Source organism: Bos grunniens, chromosome 19 (assembly GCF_055505025.1).
Source record: "Bos grunniens cultivar Pamir isolate PY7600 chromosome 19, Bosgru_T2T1.0, whole genome shotgun sequence".
In the NCBI taxonomy this organism is placed as follows: Eukaryota; Metazoa; Chordata; class Mammalia; order Artiodactyla; family Bovidae; genus Bos; species Bos grunniens.
In genome coordinates this window covers 55875810-55903065 of record NC_141183.1, presented here as the reverse complement: position 1 = coordinate 55903065, position 27256 = coordinate 55875810, and the positions used below count along the sequence as shown (strand labels likewise).

At 46.3% G+C, this 27256-nt stretch overlaps 1 protein-coding gene and 1 pseudogene across 2 annotated transcripts in view; one reads left to right on the top strand and one right to left on the bottom strand.

Moving 5' to 3' along the window:
* Positions 1-1432: 1432 nt before the first annotated feature.
* C19H17orf67 (chromosome 19 C17orf67 homolog) overlaps positions 1433-27256 on the bottom strand; it is a 29559-nt gene continuing 3735 nt past the window's right edge. Inside the window, exons 3-4 of one of the 2 annotated variants that reach the window (XM_086360892.1) lie at positions 6223-6360; positions 1433-1863 (exon numbers count right to left, since the gene is read on the bottom strand). In XM_086360892.1, coding sequence (XP_086217018.1) covers positions 6244-6360 — 117 coding nt within the window. In that variant the 3' untranslated portion in view covers positions 1433-1863; positions 6223-6243. The remainder of the gene's footprint in view (positions 1864-6222; positions 6361-27256) is intronic. The other variant, XM_086360894.1, reaches the window with a different exon arrangement.
* Positions 6401-26285, top strand: LOC147352757 (sorting nexin-7-like; annotated as a pseudogene).

Here is a 27256-nt window from a genome sequence, read left to right as displayed (position 1 = left end):
AGGCATCTCCATATCTAGGGCCAGTATCCTGTTTTTCTCTGTCCTGAATTCCCTTCAAGACACATGGTCAGGGGTAGCTGCAGTGGTTGATGGCTTGATGGTGGGCAACATTCATTGTTTACTGAAACGCAGGCAACATATTTTGTCTACAGTGTGATGATCAGATGAAGTAATGTACATAAAAATCTTTGTGCAGGGTTCAGCCCATCGTGGGCTTCCCAGGTGGCAAAGTTGGTAAAGAATCCACCTGCCAGTGCAGGAGACACAAGAGATGTGGGTTTGATCCCTAGGTCGGGAAGACCCTTTCGAGTAGGAAATGGAAACCCACTCCAGTAATCTTGCATGGGAAATTCCATGGACCAAGAAGCCTGGCGGGCTGCAGTCCGAGGGGTCACAAAGAGTTGAACACGACTGAGCACACATTGTCGTTGTTCAGTCGCTCAGTCATGTCCAACTCTTTGCCACCCCATGGACTGCAGCATGCCAGACTTCCCTGTCCTTCACTATCTCCCACAGTTTGCTCAAATTCATGTCCATTGAGTCAATGATGTCATCCAACCAGCTCATCCTCTGTCATCCCCTTCTCCTTCCCTCTATCTTTCCCAGCATCAGGGTCTTTTCCAATTAGTTGACTCTTCGCATCAGGAGGCCAAAGTTTTGGAACTTCAGCTTCAGCATCAGTCCTTCCAATGAATATTCAGGGTTGATTTCCTTTAGGATGGACTGGTTTGATCTCCTTGCTGTCCAAGGGACTCTCAAGAGTCTTCTCCAGCACCACAGCTTGAAAGCATCAATTCTTCGGCACTCAGCCTTCTTTATGGCCCAGCTCTCACATCTGTACATGACTACTGGAGAAACCATAGCTTTGACTAGACAGAACTTTAGTAGGTATAAAATAAATATAGTATCATTGTTGAGAAGCTCAGTAACTGTCTCCTGGAAAAGCGCTTCTGGGCTCCCTTGGCACAGACCCACCTCTGTAGCCCAGGGTGGACAAGCATCTCTCCTTATCCTTTTTGAGGATGCCACATTCTCCGTAGGACCACCCAGCCCACTTTCTGTCGCCCTCCCAATTTCTGCTTTTGTTGGTCTTTGATAGTCCAATCTCTGATTCTGGGGATTGTGAGCAGGTGAGGGGCACTGACATACAGAAGCTGTGACCCACTTTCTACAAGAAATGTCCCGTTGGCTAGAAGACCAGGGTGTGGACCTAGTACTAACTTATGGCCATATTCCCACAGCTGGTCTTGGACAAATAATCTCTTTACCAAAAAAGATGACCTTTGTGGAAAACTTCTGGGTGTTTGTGTTTTTATCCATCCAACTCTTCTAAGAAGAGTGAATTTTCTGATGCTGGAGTCACAAAGATAAACAAGAGACAAATTTTCTGCTTCTCTTCTTCTAGGAAACGAAAAGAGACACCAATGGAAAGTAGGTTTAACACCAGTATTTATTAGAGCAGAAAACGAGAGAGGACAAAAAAGCAATGACCAAAACCCCCGCAGACTGAGTGGTGTGTTTCACTGGGCTGAACAAGGCCTTCCCACTAGCCTCTCTCCTGTTCTGGAGATCCCAGGTCCACCAGCCCCAGGAAAGATTCTCCTTCTACTCACCCTTCAAACTGGTAGGAAGGGACCATTAAAGGGGAGGAGGGAGGAGCTATAGTTTAAGTGATTGGTTTTAATGAGTTGTTCAGGTTAGTAAAGTGAAGCAGCATAAATATTTGCTATTAGTCCCCAACACAATCTTGCTGTGCCCACAATTCACAAGCCCTGGAGATCTCCACTCCACAACTGGAAAAGAAATGAAAGGAGCCTCATCTTGTTTCAATCGTATCCGGGCCTTTGCTCATCAGAGTGCCTGCTGGAACAGAACAAGACGATGATATTATGGTGATGATGTTGATAAAGAATGTGGTATGTATATACAATGGAATATTACTCAGCCACTAAAAAGGATGAAATCATGCCATTTTCAGCAACATGGATGGACCTAGAGATTGTCGTACTGAGTGAAGTAAGCCAGACAGAGAAAGAGAAACATCATATGCTATCCCTCATACCACTACAGACAAAGCTACTGGAGGTGATGGGATTCCAGTGGAGCTCTTTCAAATCCTGAAAGATGATGCTGTGAAAGTGCTGCACTCAATATGCCAGCAAATTTGCAAAACTCAGCAGTGGCCACAGGACTGGAAAAGGTCCGTTTTCATTCCAATCCCAAAGAAAGGCGATGCCAAAGAATGCTCAAACTACCGCACAATTGCACTCATTTCACACGCTAGTAAAGGAACGCTCAAAATTCTCCAAGCCAGGCTTCAGCAATACATGAACTGTGAACTTCCAGATGTTCAAGCTGGTTTTAGAAAAGGCAGAGGAACCAGAGATCAAATTGCCAACATCCGCTAGATCATCGAAAAAGCAAGAGAGTTCCAGGAAAACATCTATTTCTGCTTTATTGACTATGCCAAAGCTTTTGACTGTGTGGATCACAATAAACTGTGGAAAATTCTGAAAGAGATGGGAATACCAGACCACCTGACCTGCCTCTTGAGAAACCTATATGCAGGTCAGGAAGCAACATTTCGAACTGGACATGGAAGAACAGACTGGTTCCAAATAGGAAAAGGAATACATCAAGGCTGTATATTGTCACCCTGCTTATTTGACTTATATGCAGAGTACATCATGAGAAACGCTGGGCTGGAGGAAGCACAAGCTGGAATCAAGATTGCTGGGAGAAATATCAATAACCTCAGATATGCAGATGACACCACCCTTATGGCAGCAAGTAAAGATGAACTAAAAAGCCTCTTGATGAAACTGAAAGAGGAGAGTGAAAAAGTTGGCTTAAAGCTCAACAACATTCAGAAAACAAAGATCATGGCATCTGGTCCCATCAATTAATGGGAAATAGATGGGGAAACAGTGTCAGATTCTATTTTTCTGGGCTCCAAAATCACTGCAGATGGTGATTGCAGCCATGAAACTAAAAGACGCCTACTCCTTGGAAGGAAAGTTATGACCAACCTAGATAGCATATTCAAAAGCAGAGACATTACTTTGCCAACAAAGGTCCGTCTAGTCAAGGCTATGGTTTTTCCTGTGGTCATGTATGGATGTGAGAGTTGGACTGTGAAGAAGGCTGAGCGCTGAAGAATTGATGCCTTTGAACTGTGGTGTTGGAGAAGATTCTTGAGAGTCCCTTGGACTGCAAGGAGATCCAACCAGTCCATTCTAAAGGAGATCAGTTCTGGGTGTTCATTAGAAGGACTGATGCTGAAGCTGAAACTCCAATACTTTGGGCACCTTATGTGAAGAGTTGACTCATTGGAAAAGACCCTGATGCTGGGAGGGATTGGGGGCAGGAGGAGAAGGTGATGACAGAGGATGACATGGCTGGATGGCATCACTGACTCGATGGACATGAGTCTGGGTAAACTCTGGGAGTTGGTGATGGACAGGGAGGCCTGGCATGCTGCAATTCATGGGGTCGCAAAGAGTCAGACATGACTGAGCGACTGAACTGAACTGAACTGAACTGATCCCTTACATGAAGCATCTAAAAGGAAATTATACAAATGAACTTATTTACAAAATGGAAATAGACTCACAGATTTAGAGAAGGAAATTATGGTTACCGGGGGGAAAGCTGTAGGGAAAGAATAGTTAGGGGGGTTTGGATCCATAGGTACACACTGCTATATTTAAAATGGATAACCAACAAGGATGTATTGTATGGCACAGGGAACGTTACTGAGCAGCCTGGATGGGAGAGGAGCTTGGGGGAGAATGGATACACATATATGTATGGCTGAGACCCTTTGCTGTCCACCTGAAACTATCACAACATTGTTAACTGGCTGTACTCCAATACAAAATAAAAAGTTTTTTTAAAAAAAATTTTAAAAGAAAATAATGTCAATGTGATGATGCTGTTGATAAGAAGAAGCGGGGAGGAGGAGGGCAGAGGAAACAGCTACCAAACTGTCATTTCCGGAACACTTCCTAGCATGTGCCAGGGCAGTACTAACTTCCACGCCCTGACTTTTTTAATGCTCTGAATAGCCATACGAGGGGCAACCCTTACATGTTACAAATGAGGAAGCTGAGAGAGAAGTAAGGAATATTTTTTTCCAAAGCAGAGTCACAGTCAGAATGCTATATCCCCCCTGGGAGCTTCCTGGTCTTCTGAAGCGAGGCCCCCGAGGAATCCTCTCTTTTGCAGGAGCCACCACCACCACCACCAGAGGCAAGGCTGCTGCCTTGAGGCTCTCCAACCTGGAAGTGTCTGCTCTCACCCGGCCTGCACCGAAGGTGACAAGCGCCCTACTCGTGGAGTCAGTCACTACGTGCCCGGCTCTGTGCACATCATCACCACCCCAACTCAGAGACTCAGAGAGGTTAGGGGCCTTGCCCAAGGTCACGGAGCAGGAACACAAGAGTGCTAAACCCAAGTCCACCAGGTTCCAGAGTCTGAGCGCTTATGTACTCTGCAAGCAAGCGCTTCTGACGCTGGCGGACTGCAAGTAAGCGCTTCTGACGCTGGCGGACAAAGATCTTAGGTGCCAGGGGAGGAACGAGTTCTGGCAGAGGAAGGAACCAGCTCAGAGCTTGGAGGGACCAAAGCAGGATGTTAGCAGAGCCCCTAGACCTCAAAAACAGAACTCCTGTTCCGTTCCTCGGAAATGCTCCTCTCACTGTTCAGGAGGACCATGCCCCATCTACCCCTGAAACACACACACAGGTCCCAGCAGTACAGCCTGCAGAAAGCGTGCAGGATCTGGGGCTGTCAGAAGACAGCCATATCAGCCACGGGCTGGCATGCATTAGTAGCTTAATCACACTCAGTTAAATCCCCTATAAAACAGGATTAAGGACTTCCCCGGTGGTCCAGTGGATAAGAACCTGCCTGCCAATGCAGGGGACACGGGTTCAGCAGACGGCCCGGGAAGATTTCACACGCTGTGGAGCCACTGAGCCCGTGTGCCACAACCACTGAACCTGTGCTCCAGAGCCCAGAAGCCACAACTACTAAGCCTGAGCACTGCAACTCCGGAAGCCCGTGTGCCCAGAGCCTGTGCTCCGCGACAACAGAAGCCACTGCAATGAGAAGCCCGCCCACCGGAACGAAGAGCAGACCCTGTTCATTGCAGCTAGAGAAAGCCTGAGCGTCGCAGCAAAGACCCAGCACAACCAAAACTGAAAAAGGGGGGGAAAAAAAACAGGATTAAAATTCATGCCCTGCAATGACCCAGGGATGTTAAGAGGACCAAATGAGAGGTTTTGTGTAATAGCACCCTGAAAATTACAAAGAGCAATCCTCTGAAGGGGATGTTCACGTGCCCACTCACAGTGGCACAAAATGAACAACAGGGAAACAAGACGTCTGTTAACCACAGCTGATCAAGTGTCAAGTTGTATACTCTGTCCTGCTTACTCCACTCACACGACAGAGGAGAAATGAAACTCACCAGGCTTCACCTCTGAAGGCGTTTTGCTGTGTTATCTGGCAAGAATTGGAAAGGGAGCGAGGACATGGACACAGATGGACAGCGAGGGAACCAGCAAGCAGCCCCTCGCAGGAACAGAGGTGCAGGGCTCGGACGTGCTGAGAAGACTGACCCGTCGAACTCAGGGGCAGTGAAAGGGCAGAGCCAAAGGAGAAGGGAAGACTGGGCTGGCTGGGCAGGGTCCCGGGCTGGAAGATGGGGAGTCAGTAAAGAAGGCGCTGGTCCTAGGGAGTCTAATTGTTAGGACTCGGTGTTCTCACTCCTGGGACCTGGGTGTGATCCTTGGTCAGGGAACTAAGATCGAGCAAGAAAATAAGTTTCTGATCCTGGTGACAGTGGTGACCCTTGTGATGTCACCTGTCAAGCCCATGGATGTCGACCCCCCCTGGAAAGGCCCAAGTCTCAGCAAGCCACACTTCTCCAGATTTGTATTCCAGAGGGAATCTTTCTGGGTGGCAAACGAGGTCTGGTACCTCCCCTGTTTGGGATCTCCAGGTGACTCAGCAGGAGTCAGGCCCCCCTGCGTGTCCCCAGAGATCCTCTCCACCTGGTCCCACCCACCTCTCACGCCTCGCTCCTCCCAATCTCCAACCCGTAACGAGCTGACCTGCTGGTTCCTGTAGTGTCAGGTTCTGAAAGGCCCCCAGAGTCCTGCCTGCATTGCTCACTGCTGTCTCCCTGAAACAGAAGGCCTGGGAGAAGGAACATACCAGAGGCTGGTCCCGAGCCACTTAGATGGGGTGGACCAGGTTCCTGTCGCAGTGGGGTTTGCAGTGCGGGTTCAGCCAGTGCTCCAGGAACTGCTCCTCGGCACGGTGTTCCAGGAGGAGCAGATGGTGCATGTACTCCTGTAAAACAAACACACATTTCAGAGAGAAGCTTTTATCCATGGTGTCGGCCGAGCCGCCCCTGTGCAGGGTACGGCTGTGCTTCTGAGATACAGCAGCACAGCCAGGGAGGAAAAAGTACCAGCAACCGTAAGTGCTGAGAGGGTGTGTATCCCGGGGGCTCAGAGGCACTGATGACGGAGAGTTACATGGAACAACCACTTTGGAAAACAATCTGTTGCCTAGAATCCTGAAATGCCACTCTTTTTTATAGACTAGAGCAGTGATTCTCAAACTTCATCAAGCATCAAGAAGCCCCCTAGAGGGCTTGTTAAAAACCTACAGATTGGGACTTCCCTAGTGATCCAGTGGCTAAGACTGCACGCTCCCAATGCAGGGGTCTCCACCCCTGGTCAGGGAACTAGATCGCACACGCTACCACTGAAAAATATCCCACACGCTGCAACTAAAACCAAAATAGATAAATACAAATAAAATTTGAAAAACCTATAGATTGCTGGGCCCCACCCGCAGAGTTTCTGATTCAATGAGTCTGGGATACAGCTCCAGATTTTGCATTTCTAACAAGTATCCAGTTGTGAATGTCACCGGTCACTTTGAGAACAAGAGAAGATAAGAATGTTTACAGTAGCAATAAATTTGTAGTAGCAAAATACTGGAAACAGGTGGAAACATTTCAAATATCCATTGATAGGAGGATGGATGAATAAATTATGGTAGGATCACAAAGTAGAATATTACGCAGCAGTGAAAATGTGATTATAATAACATACAGAAACATAGATGAGTTGTAGAAATAGCATGAGTGGAAAGAGCAACTCCAAGAAGACAATGTTTATAGTGTGGCATCATTTTAATGAAGCTGAAAACATGCATAACTTAATAATATACTAGTTATGGCACCGCATTTGTGATAAAATCATCTTTTTCAAAAGGTAAAGGATAACTATAAGAAAGTTGGAGTTGATATGCTATTGTCAAATAAAATAAGTTTTAAAGCCAAAAAACTGTTCCTGGGGATCTAGGGGCATTTTGTGAAAACAGCCTGGCAATTTCTTAAAATGCTGAACATAGAGTTAGTATACAAGCAGGCAATGAGAAAAATGAAGGGATATGTTCACACAAAAGTGTGTACACAGATTTTCACAGCAGCATTATTCATCACAGTCAAAAAGTAGAAACAACCCAAATGTCCATCAACCGATGAATGGATAAATAAAATATAGCGTATCCGCAGACAATGGAAATACTATATGGCCATTAAAAGGAATGACGCATGCTGCAATCTGGCTGAACCTCAAAAATACTATGCTAAGTTTAAAAAGCCAGTCACAGAGGACCACAGGTTGCTCGGTTTCATCTCTATGAAATGTCACTGGCTCTGCGTGTTGGTGTGTCCACAACAGAGGGCAGCTGGTTGTTCGGTGCTGCCTGTCTCTGTGAGCAGCGTCTCCATCGATGGCCCCACGTGGCCGGGGAGGCAGAGCTTCATCGTGCTCCGGGATCTCCTCCTCTGCCCGACCCTCCAGCCCCACCAGCCAGTCAAGCCCCAGCCCAGTGGGTGCTCCCGGATCCCCGCCATCGCCTCTGCGCAGCCACAGTCCCCAGCCCTACTGCGCGGTCCCCGCCCAGGCATCTGGGGAGCTCTCCCTGCCTCGAGCCTTACCTCCTTCCTCTCCACTCAACTCCAGAGTGAGGGTCTGGCGGGGTGGGGGGTGCGGGCGGGGACTGTGCTTTTCACCTGTTTGTTTTTTCTTTCTTTTTTCTCTTCAATAGACATGTTTCAGAAGTTTTAGTTTCACAGCAAAATGAAGCAAAAAATACAGTGATTTCCCATATACCCCACAGATGCACAACCTCCCCCATTATCAAATCTTGCCCTGGAGTGGTGCATCTGTTACAAGAGATGAACCTACCCACATCAACACCACATCATCACCCAGAGTTTGTGCTGGGGTCACTCTTGGTGCTGTACATTCTATGAATTTAGACACATGCATAATGACACATATCCATCATTAGACTATCAAACAGAATACTTGCATTGCCCTATAATTATTTCATGTTCTACCTGTTCATCCCTCCCTCCCCTCTAACCCCTGATAACAATTGATCTTTTTACTGTCTCAAAGGAAGGCGATGGCAGCCCACTCCAGTACTGTTGCCTGGAAAATTCCATGGATGGAGGAGCCTGGTGGGCTGCAGTCCGTGGGGTCACAAAGAGTCGGACACGACTGAGCAACTTCAGTTTCACTTTTCACTTTCATGCATTGCAGAAGGAAATGGCAACCTAGTCCAGTGTTCTTGCCTGGAGAATCCCAGGGACGGGGGAGACTGGTGGGCTGCCGTCTATGGGGTCGCACAGAGTCGGACACGACTGAAGCGACTTAGCAGCAGCAGCAGCAGCAGGTTTACCTTAGAAGTGGAAAAAGATCTATTTCTGCTTCTTTAACTACACTAAAGCCTTTGACTGTGTGGATCATAAATAACAAACTGTGGAAAATTCTGAAAGAGATGGGAATACCAGACCACCTGACCTGCCTCTTGAGAAACCTGTATGCAGGTCAGGAAGCAACAGTTAGAACTGGACATGGAACAACAGACTGGTTCCAAATAGGAAAAGGAGTAGGTCAAGGCTGTATATTGTCACCCTGCTTATTTAACTTCTATGCAGAGTACATCATGAGAAATGCTGGGCTGGAAGAAGCACAAGCTGGAATCAAGATTGTTGGGATAAATATCAATAACCTCAGATATGCAGGTGACACCACCCTTATGGCAGAAAGTGAAGAGGAGCTAAAAAGCCTCTTGATGAAAGTGAAAGAGGAGAGTGAAAATGTTGGCTTAAAATTCAACATTCAAAAAACTTAAGATCATGGGGTTGGGTCCAATCACTTCATGGCAAATAAATGGGGAAACAATAGAAACAGTGACAAACTTTATTCTCTTGGGCTTCAAAATCACTGCAGATGGTGACTGCAGCCATGAAATTAAAAGACGCTTGCTCCCTGAAAGAAATGCTATGACCAACCTAGACAGAATATTCAAAAGCAGAGAATTACTTTGCAAACAAAGGGCTATATAGTCAAAGCTATGATTTTTCCAGTGGTCATGTAGGGATGTAAGAGGTGGACCATAAAGAAAGCTGAGGGCCAAAGACCTGATGCTTTGGAACTGTGGTGTTGGAGAAGACTCTTAAAGTCCCTTGGACAGCAAGGAGATCAAACCAATCAATCCTAAAGGAAATCAGTCCTGAATATTCATTAAAAGGACTGATGCTGAAGCTGAAGCTCCAATACTTTGGCCACCTGATGTGAAGAGCTGACTCATTGGAAAAGACCCTGATGCTGGGAAAGATTGAAGTCAGAAGGAGAAGGGGACAACAGAGGATGAGATGGTTGGATGGCATCACTTACTCAATGAACATGAGTTTGGGCAAGCTCCAGAAGATAGTGAAGGACAAGGAAGCCTGGTGTGCTGCAGTCCATGGGTTTGCAAAGAGTCGGACATGACTGAGTGACTGAACAACAACAACAACCACTTTAATGGCAGAAAACAAAGGAACTCAAGAGCCTTTTGATGAAGGTGAAAGAGGAAGTGAAAATATTGGCTTAAAACTCAACATTCAAAAAAGTAAGATCATGGTATCCAGTCCCATCATTTCATGGCAAATAGATGGGGCAAAAATGGAAACAGTGACAGACTTTATTTTCTTGGGCTCCAAAATCACTGCAGATGGTGACTGCAGCCATGAAATGAAAAGACACTTGCTCCTTGGAAGAAAAGCTATGACAAACCTAGACAGCATATTCAAAAGCAGAGACACTACTTTGCCGACAAAGGTCCATCTAGTCAAAGCTATGGTTTTTCCAGTGGTCATGTATGGATGTGAGAGTTGGACCATAAAGAAGGCTGAGCACCAAAGAATTGATGCTTTTGAACTGTGGTGTTGGAGAAGATGCTTGAGAGTCCCTTGGACTGCAAGATCAAACCAGTCAATCTGAAATGAAATCAACCCTGAATATTCATTGGAAGGACTGATACTGAAGCTGAAGCTCCAATATTTTGGCCACCTGATGGGAAGAGTTGACTCGTTAGAGGAGACCCTGTTGCTGGGAAAGACTGAAGGCAGAAGGAGAAGGGGATGACAGAGGATGTCATCACCAACTCAATGGACTTGAGTTTGAGCAAATTCTGGAAGATAGTGAAGGACAGGGAAGCCTGGTGTGCTACCATTCACGGGGTCCCAAAGAGTCGGACACAAGTTAGCAACTAAATAACATTTATCTTTTCCAGAATATCTTATCATTGGAGTCATACTGTGTGTAGCCCTTTCAGATTAGCATTTTTTACTTAGAAATATGCATTGAAGTTTCCTCCATATTTTTTCATGGTTTAAAGCCCATTTCTTTTTAGAGCTCAATGATATTTCATTTTCTAGATATACCACAATTTATCCATTTACCTACTGAAAGGCATCTTGGTTGCTTCCGAGTGTTAACAATTATGAATAAAGCTGTGACAAACATCTATGTACATGTTTTTTGTATTGAACATAAGTTTTCAATTCATTTGAATAAATACCAAGAAGCATGATCCCTGGGTCATATGTTGAAGGGGATGCTTAGTTGTGAAGGAAACCACTGGACTGCCTTTGAAAGTGGCTGTGCCGCTCTGCATTCCCACCAGCAGTGAATGCGAGTCCCTGTCGTCCTGCAGCCTTGCCAGCATTTGACCATGTCAGTGTTCTGGGTTTCGGCCACTCCAGCAGGCATACAGTGGTATCTCATTGTTTAATTTGCATTTCCCTGACGACATATGATACGAGCATCTTTTCAGATGCTCGTCTTTCAATCCATGTTCTTTGGTGAAGTATCTGTTTGGGTACTTTTGCCAAGGTATGTTTTTAAAATATGAATAATGAAAATGGCGTTATTGTTTTTTATCACAGGTGACACATATTACTGTTTTGAGATTATGTAAAAATTAAGTTATAAAGAAGAGAGTGAAAAATCCCTTCTGTTGGTTTGGTTTGGTTTTGTCTCTCTCTTCATTCTGTTGCAAAGTCGACTTTTTAAAAAATTTATCTGCAATTGCTTCCTCTCTTAAAATACTTGAATGGCTTCCACTGGGCTAAGGAAAATCCTTAAGGTGGTTTGCAGGGTTGCTGGCGATCCTGCCTCACCCACTTCCTGAGCCTCTTCCATCACCATCATCCCACATGAGCTTTGCGCTCCATCTTTCCCTGGACGGGCTATGCTTGCTCTGCTCTCTGATTTTAGGCTATTCTCTCTGCCCAAAACACCCTGTGCCTTCTCTTTTTCCTTAGTTCAGTTCAGTTGTTCAGTCGTGTCTGACTCTCTGTGACCCCATGGACTACAGCATGCCAGGCCTCCCTGTCCATCACCAACTCCCAGAGTTTATTCAAACTCATGTCCATCACGTCAGTGATGCCATCCAACCATCTCATCCTCTGCTGTCCCCTTCTCCTCCTGCCTTCAATCTTTCCCAGCATCAGGGTCTTCTCCAATGAGTCAGTTCTTCGCATCAGGTGGCCAAAGTATTGGAGTTTCAGCTTCAGCATCAGTCCTTCCAATGAATATTCAGGACTGATCTCCTTTAGGATGGACTGGTTGGCTCTCCTTGCAGTCCAAGGGACCCTCAAGAGTCTTCTCCAACACCACAGTTCAAAAGCATCAATTCTTCAGCACTCAGCTTTCTTTAGAGTCCAGCTCTCTATCTCATCCCGATCTGATTTTTCAGCCCTCAGCTTAGATGTTACTTCCTCCAGGCAGCTTCTCAGATTCTCTGTGGCATCGCAGCTCTCTAGACTTCCCCAGCACAGCTCTGGTCACTCAGCTTAGCAGTGACCACTCCCTGAGAGTAGGGATTTAATTGGGCCTCATCAGACTTTTTAGTGGAAGTGCTGTGTATGCTGGCTCATGTGTTGGCACATGAACTTGATGTTTCCTTTTGAAAGAGAGAGAACTGACTTTCAATTTGATGGATATATGTTGTTGACATTGCCCTGAAATAAGGCTTGGTGCTGAAATTATGGGATGGGAATCACTGCAAAGTATGCATGGAACAGTCCATATGAGCACATGTAGATAACCCAAAGCTTCAGGCCATTAATCAGAGAAGTGGCATTTCACCTTATACACATAGGTGTAATATCTGTAGAAGATCATTTTGGCAGGTACAGATCTAAAAATCCTAAATCATGAAAACCCTCCAATGGCATTGATAAATCTTTAACAGACAGTCCAGTTTAGAGCTCTGAGTTTTTAAGTTTCAAGAAAATCCTCTAGGAAGTCTACATCCTATTTTAGATATTTTTTTAATTTAATGACTGTGCAAAGGAATGAATTATGAGGTGTCCAATTTTCCTGAAATATTGTTTCCTTTCCCCCAGGACTTGGGCAGTTTGAAACTGTTTTGATTATGTTATTGCTTTCATTTAACTCATCAAGATGTTCCCTGTGTCCTGGGTGAGGAGTCTCTGGGACAGCCAGGGAGGGGTTGGTCTCTGGGAGGGCTTCTTGTAGGACCCAACGAGGACTCCCGAGCAGCTTGCTGGACACATTTGTGAGTTTGGGGCTCAGCCCTGCCCTGTCTTGCCCTGTCTGCGGAGTCTTTGGCCAGAAGAATAGTCACTGGGAGGAACAGGAAGGCAGCGTGGAGTCTTGTAAATAAGGAACAAGGACTTTTCAGCACATAGCTTTACTTGCTCAGCTGTTCCGTGTAACAGCTCCCTGAAGGAAACCCATATTGCTGTCTTCTCGCCTGCCTGTTTACCAGGCATGTGGTGGAGGGGCTAAGAGGGTCAGGTCTGGGTCTGGATTGGGGGCTAGTTCCAATCAAGACCTTACCACGGCTGCTGCTTTCCATATCAGTCACTAAGTCATGTCCGACTCTTCTGCAAACCCATGGACTGTAGCCCACCAGGTTCTTCTGTCCATGGGATTTCCCAGGCAAGAACACTAGAGTGAGTTGCTATCTCCCTTTCCAGGGGATCTTCCCAACCCAGGAAGCAAACCCGCACCTCCTGTATTAGCAGGCAGACTCCTTACCATTCAGCCACCGCGTGTCCAGCCTCAATTTGTCCATCTGCAATATGAGGTTGCCCTAGCACATACTTCACTGCGTTTCCAGGATTAAACAAAATGATACGAATGAAGCTCTGTGCCAAATTCGTAATCTGCATTTTCCTTTCTAAACCCATTCTCAAGACTTCCCTAGCCGTCCAGGGGTTAAGGCTCTGGATTCCAATGCAGGGGGTGCAGTTTCCATCCGTGATCAGAGAACTAAGATCTCTCATGTGGTGTGGTGCAACCATAAATCAATAAATAAACCCATTCTCTCCCTTCCTTCGTCTGGCCCTTGGCGCTAAGAGGCTGACCTAGATGAACTGCAACATGGACGCTTTTGTCCTGCAGCTCCCAGTTGGGTTTGGAGGAGGAGGTGCCAGCAGAGGACTGGAGGCAGGAGGCGAGAGGTGGAGTCCATATGGACTCCCCTGGTACCTCCCCGAGGACTCCCGGCAGGTGGTCTGCATCGCTCCCCTGATGACCCAGCTTCTAGAGGTCTGCCCCTCCAGGTCTGGGAACCACACTCTTCCCTTCCACCCTCCTGCCTCAGGAGCCTCAGCCCTGCGGCCTTTATCATTTCTTGTCAGTTCCCCTTCATCCTGCCACACCTTTGTAAACAGTCCTTGACTAAGCCCTCCTCAGTTAATTTTGGTTGCTATTTGATATGGAAGACCTGACCATGCCCTGAAGTTGTGGATGGAGCATCTCTCCCAGGAACTGGTCCACAGGAAACTTTCAATAAATGTTTGTTGAATAAAAGACTAAAGCCGTGGTCTTCAAAGCATGATCTGTGCTCCCCTCGCCGGTCCATGATGTCAAAACTACTTTTTAAACAATATTAAGACATTTGCCTTCTCACTATGCACGTACGTGTGTGCTCAGTCACTCCGTCATGTCCAACTCTTGGTGACCCCATGGACTGTAGCCTGCCAGGCCCCTCTGTCTATGAAATTTTCCAAGTAAGAATACTGAAGTGGGTTGCCATTTCCTACTCCAGGGGATCTTTCCGACCCAGGGATCAAACCCACGTCTCCCTCATCTCCTGCATTGGCAGGCGGATTCTTTACCCCCGAGCCACTTGGGAAGCCCCATCACTGTGCGTAAAATTGACACCTCTGCAGGAGTGAAGGCACCCAGCTAGCCTAGGGGTCACACTGTCCTTCATCACACACTCACAGCTAAAATAAATAATAAAAACAAAGCAGGCTTAACAGGCCAGTTTCACTGAAACACGCCCTGGTAAAGCCATAGAGAGTGACCAATAGGAAGTACACAAGTAGCACTTCCGCTGCCCAACAGAGTGCAACGATTTTCTCAAGAAGAAGCACCTGGGGGATGTCAGGGTCAAGGGTTGCACTAGGCGTTTCGTGCGCCTGTTTGGCAGGCATCTGTCCAAAAACTAACGCACTGAGCTTGTCACTTCCAGGAAAACAACTGCCGGTGCTTGTTACTAGATGATGAAATTTGAGCTTTCAAGAGGAAATTAGAACTGTGGGAAACTTACATTTGCAACCATGAACCTGATAGTTTCCAAAAAGACTTTTCCAATGAGATCGGTGGTGATAGGAAAGAATATCACCACTGAAAAACAGCGTTTACGCACCTCTTATAATTACATGCTCATTGGCATCCTTACTCATTTAATCCTTGTTCCTTTCAGCCAAACACCTATCTGGCTCTTTGATGAGTGACCAAGACATACCTAGTATATGACTTACTTCTTGACACATAGTAGGGCCTCAGTAAAACACACAGAAGAAATGTACAAACAAGTGAATGAGTAACTGAAATGACTGTTCTTTCTCCATAATCTCACTAACTCTTCCCTGGGAGGTTCCTGGGTATCTGTGTCAATCTGCCCATTATAATGGCCCAGGCCAAATGTACATAAAGAACATCCAAGAATGAAATATATATATATATATTTCACACTCCTAAATAGAGGCTGAAATCATTGTTGAAGAAAAACAATACAGACGCACACATAGAGGGAGAAAGAAACAAGCTCTGGTTTCCATGACATTTCACTATTTATTTAAAATGTTAGGGAAATGAATACGCCACAAAGGCCTAAAAGCAATCATTAGTCAAAGATGAAAAGCCAAACTGCAAATCTGCTGAAAACCACAAATTCAACAATTGTGTTGGCTAGGTTAGAAATGGCCCAGCATTAATGATAATCTCAAATGTTCCTGGATCAAGAAAGAAGGGTAGATGGAAAATAAGTTTTCATTTTTTTTTTAAATTTCTTTCTTCATGGGGAAGAAAAGCAAACAAAAACCAATATCTGTTTTCCATGTCCAATGCCAACTATAATGGTTTAAGTAAATAATTTCTCAGTAATTAGAGCAGAAATTGGAAGAGGTCCTTTATAATGGCACAGGAGAGGTGTGATAATGAAATTAAAAACCCACTGGAACCTGAGCTTAGCTGAGAATCATAAACTAGACAGTTAATCTATCAAGGTGGGATCTTTTTCCAAGAAGGCAAACTTCTTCCTGTGACATTTGCATGGAATTAAAGATCCACTGACATTTGGATGAAGTATTTTGCTCATTAGTAAAAGCAAGGTAATCAGACAGGCAGTAGGGTGGCTCAGAACTTAACTGCTCAGGGCCACCAGAAGGCTCAGTCCTAAAAGAAGGCAAATCATTTATGCGCACAATTTGCCTCTGAACTGGTTTTTGAGATCACAGGGCACGAAAGGGTAATGGAGTCACTACATACATTTGTCAAGGCGCCAAATATGAAAGCATATTTTATAAAGACTATTTACAATAAAGCTAATATGATTTATACTTGCCCAACAAGAACATTCCTTAAAGGAACACAGGCCAAAATGGAAAGCATATTCCCAGGGCACACAAGTGCTTACGAATACAATCAAAAAGGACATAATTTTAGCTCAGATGTCATCTTTTTAGAGAATTTCCATGGTTCACCCCAGCAGTTGGCAGTAATTTCTTCCCTAAAATTTGGAATGACTAAGAGAAATTTAATGAATTTAAGCAAGGCCATGGGGAAGACGTCTTTGAAATAACCTCCAGGTTCTATGGTAGAGTTATGTCCCACAACACTTCTCCCCTGGAGAGAAGCAGAGAGAGGAAAGGAAATAAGTATCATGAGCATTTAGTAAATGTCAAACTCTGCTTGGTGCTGGGGGCCCAGAAGTGAAACAAACAGTCCATCTGCTCAAGCAGTTTAGAGCAGTCTAGTGAGAGAGAGAGGTTGGTTGTTTTTTGTTTTTCTAAGTCAGAAATAGCAAGTTTATGCTGTGAGTGCTAGGCCAGAGGGATGCTGTAATTCATGGTGGGAGGATGGGGACACCAGGAAATCCTCTTTAAAAAGGCGTCATTTCAGGTCAATCTCTGCAAATAAGTAGAGTTAACCAGGTAGGCAAGAGCAGAAGAAACAAGTACAAAGGCAGGTGCTGTCAGAGAAGAACTTCAAACACATCCGCGTTCCAGATAACCTCTCCTTCTCCTGTTACCAATGCCATTGAATAGCACCCACGTGTCCACACAGACGCCAGCAAGCCAGTTTTGATCCCTCATCCTACCTGACCGCATCCACTCCTCCTGCCCCAGAAACGGCCAACTGATCTACAATTTAAGATACCATAATCATGCTCCCCTCATATCTTTACCTTAAAACCTCCACTGGAACACTCTTGGAGGACAAGAGCATGAATTATCCTTTAAAACTTTTAGAGGCTTGGCGGGAAGTTTGGGGTTCCTCTCGAGTTGCGACGTGGACCTCAGGGTCCCGCTCGTATTGCCTCGGGGAAGTCAGGTCTCATTTCGAGTTGTGACGGGCACCTCGGGATTCCTCGAAAGTCACTGCAGGGAAAATAGGCCTCATCTAGACTTGTGTCCAGAAACTCTGTGTTCCTCTCCAGTGGCAACAGGGATCTCGGGGTTGCATTCAAGGTTCACCTGGGGAGTCAGGCCTCGTCTCGAGTTGAAGCAAAGAGCTCTGCTCTCCTCAAGTTGTGACGGGTATCTCTTGGAGCCCTTTGAGTAGCCTAAAGGGAGTCAAGCCTCCTATGGAGTTTTGAGAGGGATTGCTCTCTAGGCCCTGCAGGAAAAGAAGGGCCTCATCTCGTGATGACGGGGGAATCTAGCGGTTTTTCTCGAGTTGTGGCAGGAAATAAATAAATAAAACTTCTAGAAAGCAGTGTGGAAATATATACTAAAAGCTTTAAAAATATTTGTATACTTGGACCCAGTAATTTATTTTCTGGCAATATGTCCTTAGCAACTTATTCAAAATGTTAAAAATACCATAAGAGCAAACTTTTAGACTGTTGTTTATAATAGAAAAAATAGTGGAAAAAGGAGCCCTCCTACACTGTAGGTGGCCATGTAAACTGGTGTACCCAGTGTGGAGAACAATATAGAGGTTCCTTGAAAAACTAAAATACAGCTACCACCATATGATCCAGCAATCCCACTCCTGAGCATATGTCTGGAGAAAACCATAATTAGAAAAGATACATGCACCCTGACGTTCATTTATCATAACCAAGACATGGAAGCAACCTAAATGTTGGACAGACGAAGGGATAAAGAAGAGGTAGTTCATGTGTACGATGCAGTATCACTCAGCCATAAAATCGAGTGAAACAATGCCATTTGCAGCAACACGGATGGGCCTAGAGACTGTCATTCTAAGTGAACTAAGTCAGACAGAGGCATATATCATATGATAGGACTTACATGTCAAATCTAAAAAGATAATACAAGTGGACTTATTTACAAAACAGAAACCGATTCACAGACTTTGAAAGCACACTTATGGTTACCAAAGGGGAAAGGTCAGGGAGGGATAGATTAGGAGTTTGGGATCAGCATATCCTTGCCGGAGAAGGCAATGGCACCCCACTCCAGTACTCTTGCCTGGGAAACCCCATGGACGGAGGAGCCTGGTGGGCTGCAGTCCATGGGGTCGCGAAGAGTCGGACACGACTGAGCGACTTCACTTTCACTTTTTATTTTCATGCACTGGAGAAGGAAATGGCAGCCCACTCCAGTGTTCTTGCCTGGAGAATCCCAGGGACGGCAGAGCCTGGTGGGCTGCTGTCTATGGGGTCGCACAGAGTCGGACACGACTGACGTGACTTAGCAGCAGCAGCAGCAGCTACTATATATAAAATAGATAATCAACAAGGACCTACTGTATAGCACAAAGAATGCTAGTCAATATTCTATAATAACCTATGTGAGAAAATAAACTGAAAATGAATGGATATATGTATAACTGAACCGCTTTGCTGTATACCTGAAACTAATACAATATTGTAAATAGACTATATTCCAATATAAAATAAAAATTAAATTTAAGGCACACTCCTTCTTTTCGTTATAGTTGATGAACCTGAAAGCCATGTTAGTACAATTGAAACTTTTATTACTTACAGTATTACTACTAAGACATCTCATGGGGAATTTGACTCCAGTGAATTCGAAGTTAGGAGACATTATCAAGGTTTTCTTTGATTAAAAGAAAAACTTGAAGAACAACCCACTTTGATTATTCCACCATTGTCAGAAATGTTTATAGTGAAAGGAATGGTGGAATGCTTTAATGGTGACATCGCTGAGACACGCAGGAAGGCATTGCACAAATTTTTGAACCAAGTTGCTGATCATCCGACTCTAACATTTAATGAGGACGTTTAAGTTTTTCCTATTGCACAAGCTTGGCAACTCTCTTCTCGCAAGAAGCAAGGGCGTAGATTACTCAGCAGGATGGGGCAGACAGAGCAGCCGCATTATCAATGAGAGGAGTTAAAAGTCGCCCCGAGGAATCCAAGGAAATGAATAACTTTGTTGAACTATTCAGCCAGAAAATAAATTTGATAGATTAAGACATCTCAGAGAATTTGCAAGAAAGAAAGGGAATATTTTGATGAAAGAATATGACCCAATCCATATTCTGCGGTCAGCATCAGAGGAGATCTGGCTGATACTCTGCAAGGTGCTGCCGGCTGCACTGACAAACGCTGTAAGGCCTCTGAAAACAGATGTCCGGCCTCTCAGAGGCCCTGCTTCCTGTCGTATGTGAGTGTGTGCTTTACACTGAAATGTTAATGGGTGTCAGGAAAAGAAGAGACCAAAGACAGGCAGAACTGGATTCCACAGTTGCAGCTTTGACCTCCAGAAAGGCAGATACTGTTTACAGAAGAGACTGGAAAACTGGAAGTGGAGTACACTAATAAAACCCTGAAAGCAGATGGGGAAAGATGGAAACAAAACAATGCAAAATGATATCAAGTCAGCATTTACAAACATGGCTGAGGAGAACATTCTCTAGGATGAACAGTGAAAGGGTTCTCTGATCTGATCTCCTGATGGCGTGTTTCCGTTATTTAGCGCCTTGCTACATGGGACTCCTTCCTTACATCAACGGACAGATCTCCACTTGGAAGAAGCTTCTGAAGATAAATTGTAATTGCATTGAAGACTTCTATGTGATCTTTGGGAAACAGTGTCTGTTAAACAAAGTTATTCTTTCTAGATGGCCTGGGTCCTTTCTAAAGTGGATGAAAGGTGTTTCACACTACCTGGAAAACCAACAACTTAAAACTCAGGTGTTCCAGATCATTGATATGAATTTGGATATATATCCAATTTGGATGGGCTTCCCTGATAGCTCAGTTGGTAAAGAATTAGCCCGCAATGCAGGAGACCCCAGTTCGATTGCTGGTTCAGGAAGATCCCCTGGAGAAGGGATAGGCTACCCACTCCAGTATTGTTGGGCTTCCTGTGTGGTTCAGCTGGTAAAGAATCTGCCTGCAATGTGGGAGAGCCAGGTTCAACCCCTGGGTTGGGAAGATCTGGCCTGGAAAATTCTTGGGAAGTATTCTGGCCTGGAAAATTCCATGGGATCACAAAGAGTTAGACATGACTGAGTAACTTTCACTTCCACTTCCAACTTGGCTATATTTATATATACATATAAATATTTAGCTTAGTTTTAAATATGTTCTTAAATTTGTATGCCAATAATTATACATAAAGAAGTTTTCTCTTAAATATTTGTCTGTGGAATATGTCATTTTAAATATATTGCAAAGACTCAGTTTTAATAAAAAGTTTAAAATGAAAAATTAGATTTAAAAAGATAGTGGAAATGATTGAACAAAAGAGGGTAATTTACTATCATTATGGTTATAAAGAGTTTTAATAATATGAAGAACTGTGTATAATATTAAGAGAAACAGATAAAAAAGCATGCAGTTGAGCTTCCTTTTAAAATCTTATTTATTCCCATTTTGAATGTTGTGCATGCAAAGTCTGGTAAGAACAAGTGTTGCCAAGAATACAAGGAACTAGGTATTTTTATCTACATTACTGATGGGAGTTGGTAAGGCAATTTGGCAGTACCCATTTCAATTGCAAGTACATAAACCCTCTGACTCAGAAGTTTCATTTCTTATCATTGAACTTGGCAAAACATACATGTGTACAAGGATATCATGATCAGAAATAGCTACAATGCCCATTGTTCCAGGAAGAGTTAAATAAAATAAATAAGTTGTAACATGTCTTAGTCCATTCAGGCTCTATAACCTGAAATACCACAGACTGGGCAGCTCACCAACCACAGAAACTGACTTCTTCCAGCCCAGGAGGTGGGAGATCACAGATCAGGGTGGAAGCAGGGGCGGATGTGGGCTGCCTGGCCGGCCACAGACATCTCCTCGCATCCTCACATGGCAGACGTGTCTGGGGAGATTTCCTGGGGCCTCTTTCATACGGACACTAATCCCATTTACAATCCATGAGAGCACAGCCCTTATGACCTGAGTACCGACGAAACGCCCCATCCCCGGATACCGTCACTTGGGAGTTCAGATTTCAGTATATGAATGGAGGGGAGGGGAGGACACAAACCCTCAGACCATAGCATAATACATATCCTACGCTTCAATTTAAAATGAACTAGAACAAGAAGTTTTACTTCTTGTAGAAGTAAAAGATAGTAAAGAAGTCACGAAATAAAGGCAACCCTGCTTGCCCCATAGCCTGACCCACAGCAGTGAAGGGGCAGACAAGCCTGACACGTTGAAGGCACAGGGAGGAGGCCAGCGTGCCCACAGGGGTGGGGCAGGGAGAGGGATGCGTCACAGGCGGAGGTCAAGGAGGGAACAGAGGGAGTGGGCAGACTTCTAGGGCCTCGCAGGCCACTGTCGGACCACGGCAAAGTTTTGGGAGCAAGGCAGGAAGTCACTGGAAGGGTTTAAGCAGAGGAAAAATGGGGTCTGGCTTACGTTTTTAAGAACTGACTCTAGCTGCTCTGGTGAGAACAGAAGCCGAGGGGTCCAGAAAGGATGTGGCTCGGGCCACTCTAAGGACTCGGGTGGTGGCAGGAGAGGGTGAGAAGTGGTCAGATGCTGGATTTCAGGCTCACACAACTAGGAGGGGGTGGCCACCTCCCTTACCCCAAGGGGAAGGCAAGGGCAGGGAGGGTTAGGTCTGAGCTGCTGGCCAGATGTTTCCGTGCAAACAGCCCAGCAGACAGTTGTATGAGGGAGCTCGTGGAGAGAGCCCAGGCTGGACTTAGGAGTGTGCAGCCATCGGCACAGAGGTGATGTTTCAACTAGGGGACTATAAGAGGCAGAGAGCAGAGCCCTGGAATGCTCCAATGTTTAAAGGATTGTCGAGCGCTAAGAACCCAGCAAAGGAAACTGTGGCTGAGCAGCAGAGACCACAGAGCAGAGAGAGAAGCCAGGGACCAGGCATCCTGGAAAAGAGGAATCCACTCAAGCAGAGAGCCCAGAGGGAAGCAAGAGGGATCCCTGTGTTGAAACAAAACAAGCGCAGGCTTGCTCCCAGTCCCCAGGACGCTGGGAGTAGAAGCTAAGGACCGCCCCTCCAGGACAGCACTTCTCGCACTTAGCCTGCGGCTCAGGTCCTCGCTCACGTGTGGGGAGGAGCCTGAGGCTCTGCGTGCCTGGTGGGCTCCCAAGTGAAGCCCACCAGCTGGGCCGGGGCCCACTTTTGGAGTTCTGAGAGTTCAGCCCCCAAACCGTGACCATCAGCAGAAGTGCAGTCGCAACTGCTGACACACTCCAGGAAAAGCTCAGGACTATCTTTCTCCAGCTTCTCCCCTTGCACCCCAAGCCCAGCCCTTCTTTCCACACAGCCCTGTCTCCCTCTGCTTCTCAGGCTGTTCCTCCTACCCGAGCATCTGGAGACTTCTAGCATGATGTCTTCATAACCTTCAGTCCTAAATCCTAGAGCAGAGTAAGTGAACTCAGCGAACACCCAGATGTCCCCAGAAGGGTTGTCCTCACGTGAATCCTAGCCCTCCAAGAGGGCCTGTTGCCTTCCTGCGACATCTAGAACCCAATTCCCCCGCTTCTCTGAAGATCTGGGGGTCGCGTTTCCCCCATCACTCCAGCTTCCAGATCCGAGTGCGTCCCTTCCCCTTTCGTCAGCCACCTTCAGCCCACGCAGCACACAACTGCCCTCCGTCACTCCCCCAGAGAAACACTAACTCGAGGTTGCTACGTAGAGCAGACTTTTCTTACTGGGTGAGGGCCACACAGGGTGGTCACAGAGCAGAAAACGAGTTCAAACTCAACGCCAAGGCCCTGCCATAAAATGAATGTGTTGGCTATTTCCCGCCACTGGAGCTCTGTTAGAGGTGGGCCTCTCTGACCTCCCCAGCCATCCCACCCCGACCCCTCTCCCCATCCCCGCCTCTGGGGCTTCCACCCCTTCCTCCCTGGCTGCCTCCAGACACTCAGAACACTTCCGGCTTCCTTCCCCAGAGCCGGTCTCTTGCTCTTTCCCTCGGTCCTCACCTTCTTCCGTCAAGGGTGCCAGCAAGGTGTTCCCACTCCTCTGAGGCGGAAGCCAGGCCTCCCCACAAAGGAGGGCACACCAGTGATCTTTTCAAAGGCGTTATTCTGTCCTTCCCACCACACAGTCAGGACAGAGCGGCTGTTGCCGTGAGTCTGCAGGATACAGGCTGTCAAAGCAGTCCAGCCCCCGGGATGTGTGGGCAAAGCTTGTCTGAACCTGCTTCCAAAACACCTATCATCCCACAGAAGCCAACACCTGCCAATATTTAAGCCAAGTGTCAAGAATATAAACATTGCTTCATAGACGCTCCTGAGGAGAGACGACTACAAATCTGCCTATTTGCTTTCATTTTGAATTCTTGATCCCTCCCCAAAGCACCATCCGTTTCCTCTCATCAGTGGCCTCTCTTCTCTCTGAAAGGGTTTTCTTGTGCACCGTCCGTCAGATGGGAGAAGCAAAATGAAATAACCCTCCGGCCATCTCTCGGTAATTTTGAGCACGTGAGTCTCCAGGCTCAGCTCCCAAGGACAGACCCATGCTGCTCATCTGTCCCAGCCCACCTGTCCATCTCCAGGTTACATAACATGTCCAGAAACGTAATATCCTACGTCCCGTGGATAATGGGACCTGAAGGCCAGAGTTCAAGAGGCTGTGTCCTGAGCCTCTAAGTGGCTCCTCCATGCCAGCTTAACCCCCCCGCTTCAAACCCCTTGTGGCTCCCACCCAGTACCGAATGAAAGTCCACTCCGCTGGGACAGCCAGCGCCTCCCAACCTGGCCCTGAGAGGACCTTCCGTGCCCATCACCTATCATCCCGTGTATCCCAGACACTCAAGGTCAAAACAGAGGAAACTGGAATCCAGGCTGTCTGAAAAACATTATCCTGTGATGCCTTTTCCAAAACACACACACACACACCCTCATGCACACACACACTCACATATCTACACTTCCTCATACACATACAGTCATACACAAACCCTCACACACACACACGTCTAGTTATACACACACACATACCTTCACACATACATACCCTCACATACATTTATATCCTTTACACACACAGTCATACACAAACCCTTACATACATGTATAGTTGTACACACGCACACACCTTCATACATACACACCCTCACATATATCCTATACACACAGTCATACACATACCCTCACACACATGTATAGTCATACACATGCACACACCTTCATACATACACACCCTCACATACATTTATATATATATATCCTATACACACAGTCATACACAAACCCTCACACACACGTATAGTTGTACACACGCACACACCTTCATACATACACACCCTCACATACATTTATATCCTATACACACAGTCATACAAAAACCCTGACACACACACGTATAGTTGTACACAGACATACCTTCATACATACACACCCTCAGATATATCCTATACACACAGTCATACACATACCCTCACACACATGTATAGTCATGCACATGCACACACCTTCATATATACACAATCTCACATACATTTATATCCTATACACACAGTCATACACAAACGCTCACACACACACACACGTATAGTCATACACACACATATCTTCATATATACACACCCTCAAGTACATATATATCCTATACACACACAGTCATACACAAACTCTCTCACATACACACAATATCTGCCGCCCTGAACACACAGAACAGTGTGTCCATTCCTAACACAGGAACATGTAGGTAAATGGTTTGCACAAAGAAAGGAGGAGGGTAGAAAGTGGTCTCGGCAAAAGGTAAAGAGCCACGAGGTGCGGTTAATGCGGTCAGAGGGGCATCTCATGGCCTCCTGGTGACCTGCTGACAAACAGAGGTCACTGCACCCAGGGCTCACACTCGACAGCGACACGGGTTAAGACGGTGGTGACGTCCACCAGTCGCTCAGCTGAAAGCGGTGAATCGAAACAATAAGGCAACTAACCGTATAGCACAGGAACTATAGTCAATATCCTGTGATAAACAGTAATGGAAAGCAATACAGAAAGAATATATGTATGTATGTATGTATGTATGTGTGTATATATAACTGACTCACTTTGCTGTACAGCACAAATTAACATCGTAAATCAACTACACTTCAACTAAAAAATACTATAATTTTTAAAAAGGGCTGAGTTGCCCCTTTTTACACAACAGGTGGTTGGTATTGCTCATCTTGCCCTCAGTAAATCCCTTGAAAGGAAAAGCCAGCAACGAGACACAGGGGGGACCAAGTCAGGCAGCAAGTGCAGGAGGCGGGCCCCTGGCAGCAGGGCCAGCTCGAGGGGGGCTGGCGTGTGGGGGAGACCCCCACACAAGCCCCTCCAGGAGCTCCAGACAAGCCCCTCTGGTCCTTTGCCAAGTCCGGGTCTGGCTGTGGGCTCTTCCTGTCAGTTGCTGACTGGCACCAAGAACACGGTCGCCCTGGCACTGTCTCCAGATTCTAGATTAGAAAGCCTGGGATGAACATTTTAGCCAGACTCTGGGCCAAACTCTGCATTTTACAGAGACAACGGCTATTCCAGGAAAGGGAAAGGACTCACCCCGAGTCGAAAGGCCATAATCCAGAATGAGTCTGTACAGAATACAGCCTGGAATCACACTGCGGGGCGCTCTCGTCCCAGCTCGCCCACCCACACGCTGTCTGCAAACTCCACATCCTTCGAGCCTCAGCTCAGTGGTGCCTCTTCCAGGAAGCCTGCCCAGCCTCCCTCCTCTTTCAGGTTAGAGCTCGAGGCCCTCTCCTCAGACCCCGTGTGCCAGGTAACCTCGTTAGATAACTGGAGTCAGGATGGAAGGCTCTGGTTCATCCTTATCCGTACCACAGACACATGCTTCTCAAAAGAAAGAACGTCTAGTCTACGGCCTCAGGCCCGGTGTTCGGCAGGGCACAGCGGATGTAGAGTGTAATTCGGAGCCTGTCTTGGTCAGCATGGAGGGCTCTCTGCTCGACCACTCACCCCTCTCACACGCTCTCTCTCTCACCTGCATATAAACAGCTAAGCCACCTATTCTCCAGACCACTCAGTTCAACACTCAACTGCTTTCTAAACGTGCTCCCCACTGTTACCCGTGGCAGGCCTCCCCGGAGAAGGCCCGGGCTGGTGGTTCTGGGCTTCAGCTGCACACTGATGCCATCTGGGGGCCTCTACCCGCTCCCCGATGTCACACCTCGGGCCACCCATCCCTAAGGGGTCCCAGGTGGCATATTTTTAACTTCCCCATTTGATTACAGCACATAGTCAAGGTGAAGAAACACGCTCCTAAGGAAAAAAAAATGTGATTCCGGAAACTGTGTTGGTTCAGCCAGGACCATACGTGGGTGGAGGTGATTGTGAGCGACAGTGTGAGAGACACACACAGTGAAAGAGGAAGAGGTTGTTCAGCACTGCAGACAGGCTTCTTCACCTCCGGCCCTATTACAGTTGGGGCCAGATGAGTTTTGTTGTGGGAGCTTCTCTGGGCACTGTAGGATATTTAGCAGCGGTCTTGAACTTAACCCGTTAGATGCCAATAGTAAACCCTCCCCCCAGCAGCTGTGACAACCCAAGAAGTCTCCAGATATCAGCAGATGTCCCCGAGGTAGGGGAACAAAATCACCCCTGTGTGAGAACTACAGGTATAAACTAAGTACTAAATGCTTTGTTGCATATTTATAGGTCACAACAAGCACTTCTCTAACTTTGACTGAGTGGCTAAGGATTCTAGACACAGGTCAGTGTTTTGCTGAGGGACACACAGGACTGTACCACACACAGGATGTGTAGGAAACGGTGGGTGAGTCGAGACAGAATCAGAGGAACTAGATCAGGCAGGTTCAAGGAGTTAAGATGAGTCAGTGGTGCGTGCGTGCATGCTAAGTCACTGCTGTCGTGTCCAGCTCTTTGCAATCCTATGGACTATAGCCCTCCAGGCTCCTCTGTCCAAGGAATTCTCCAGGCAAGGATACTGAAGTGGGTCACCATG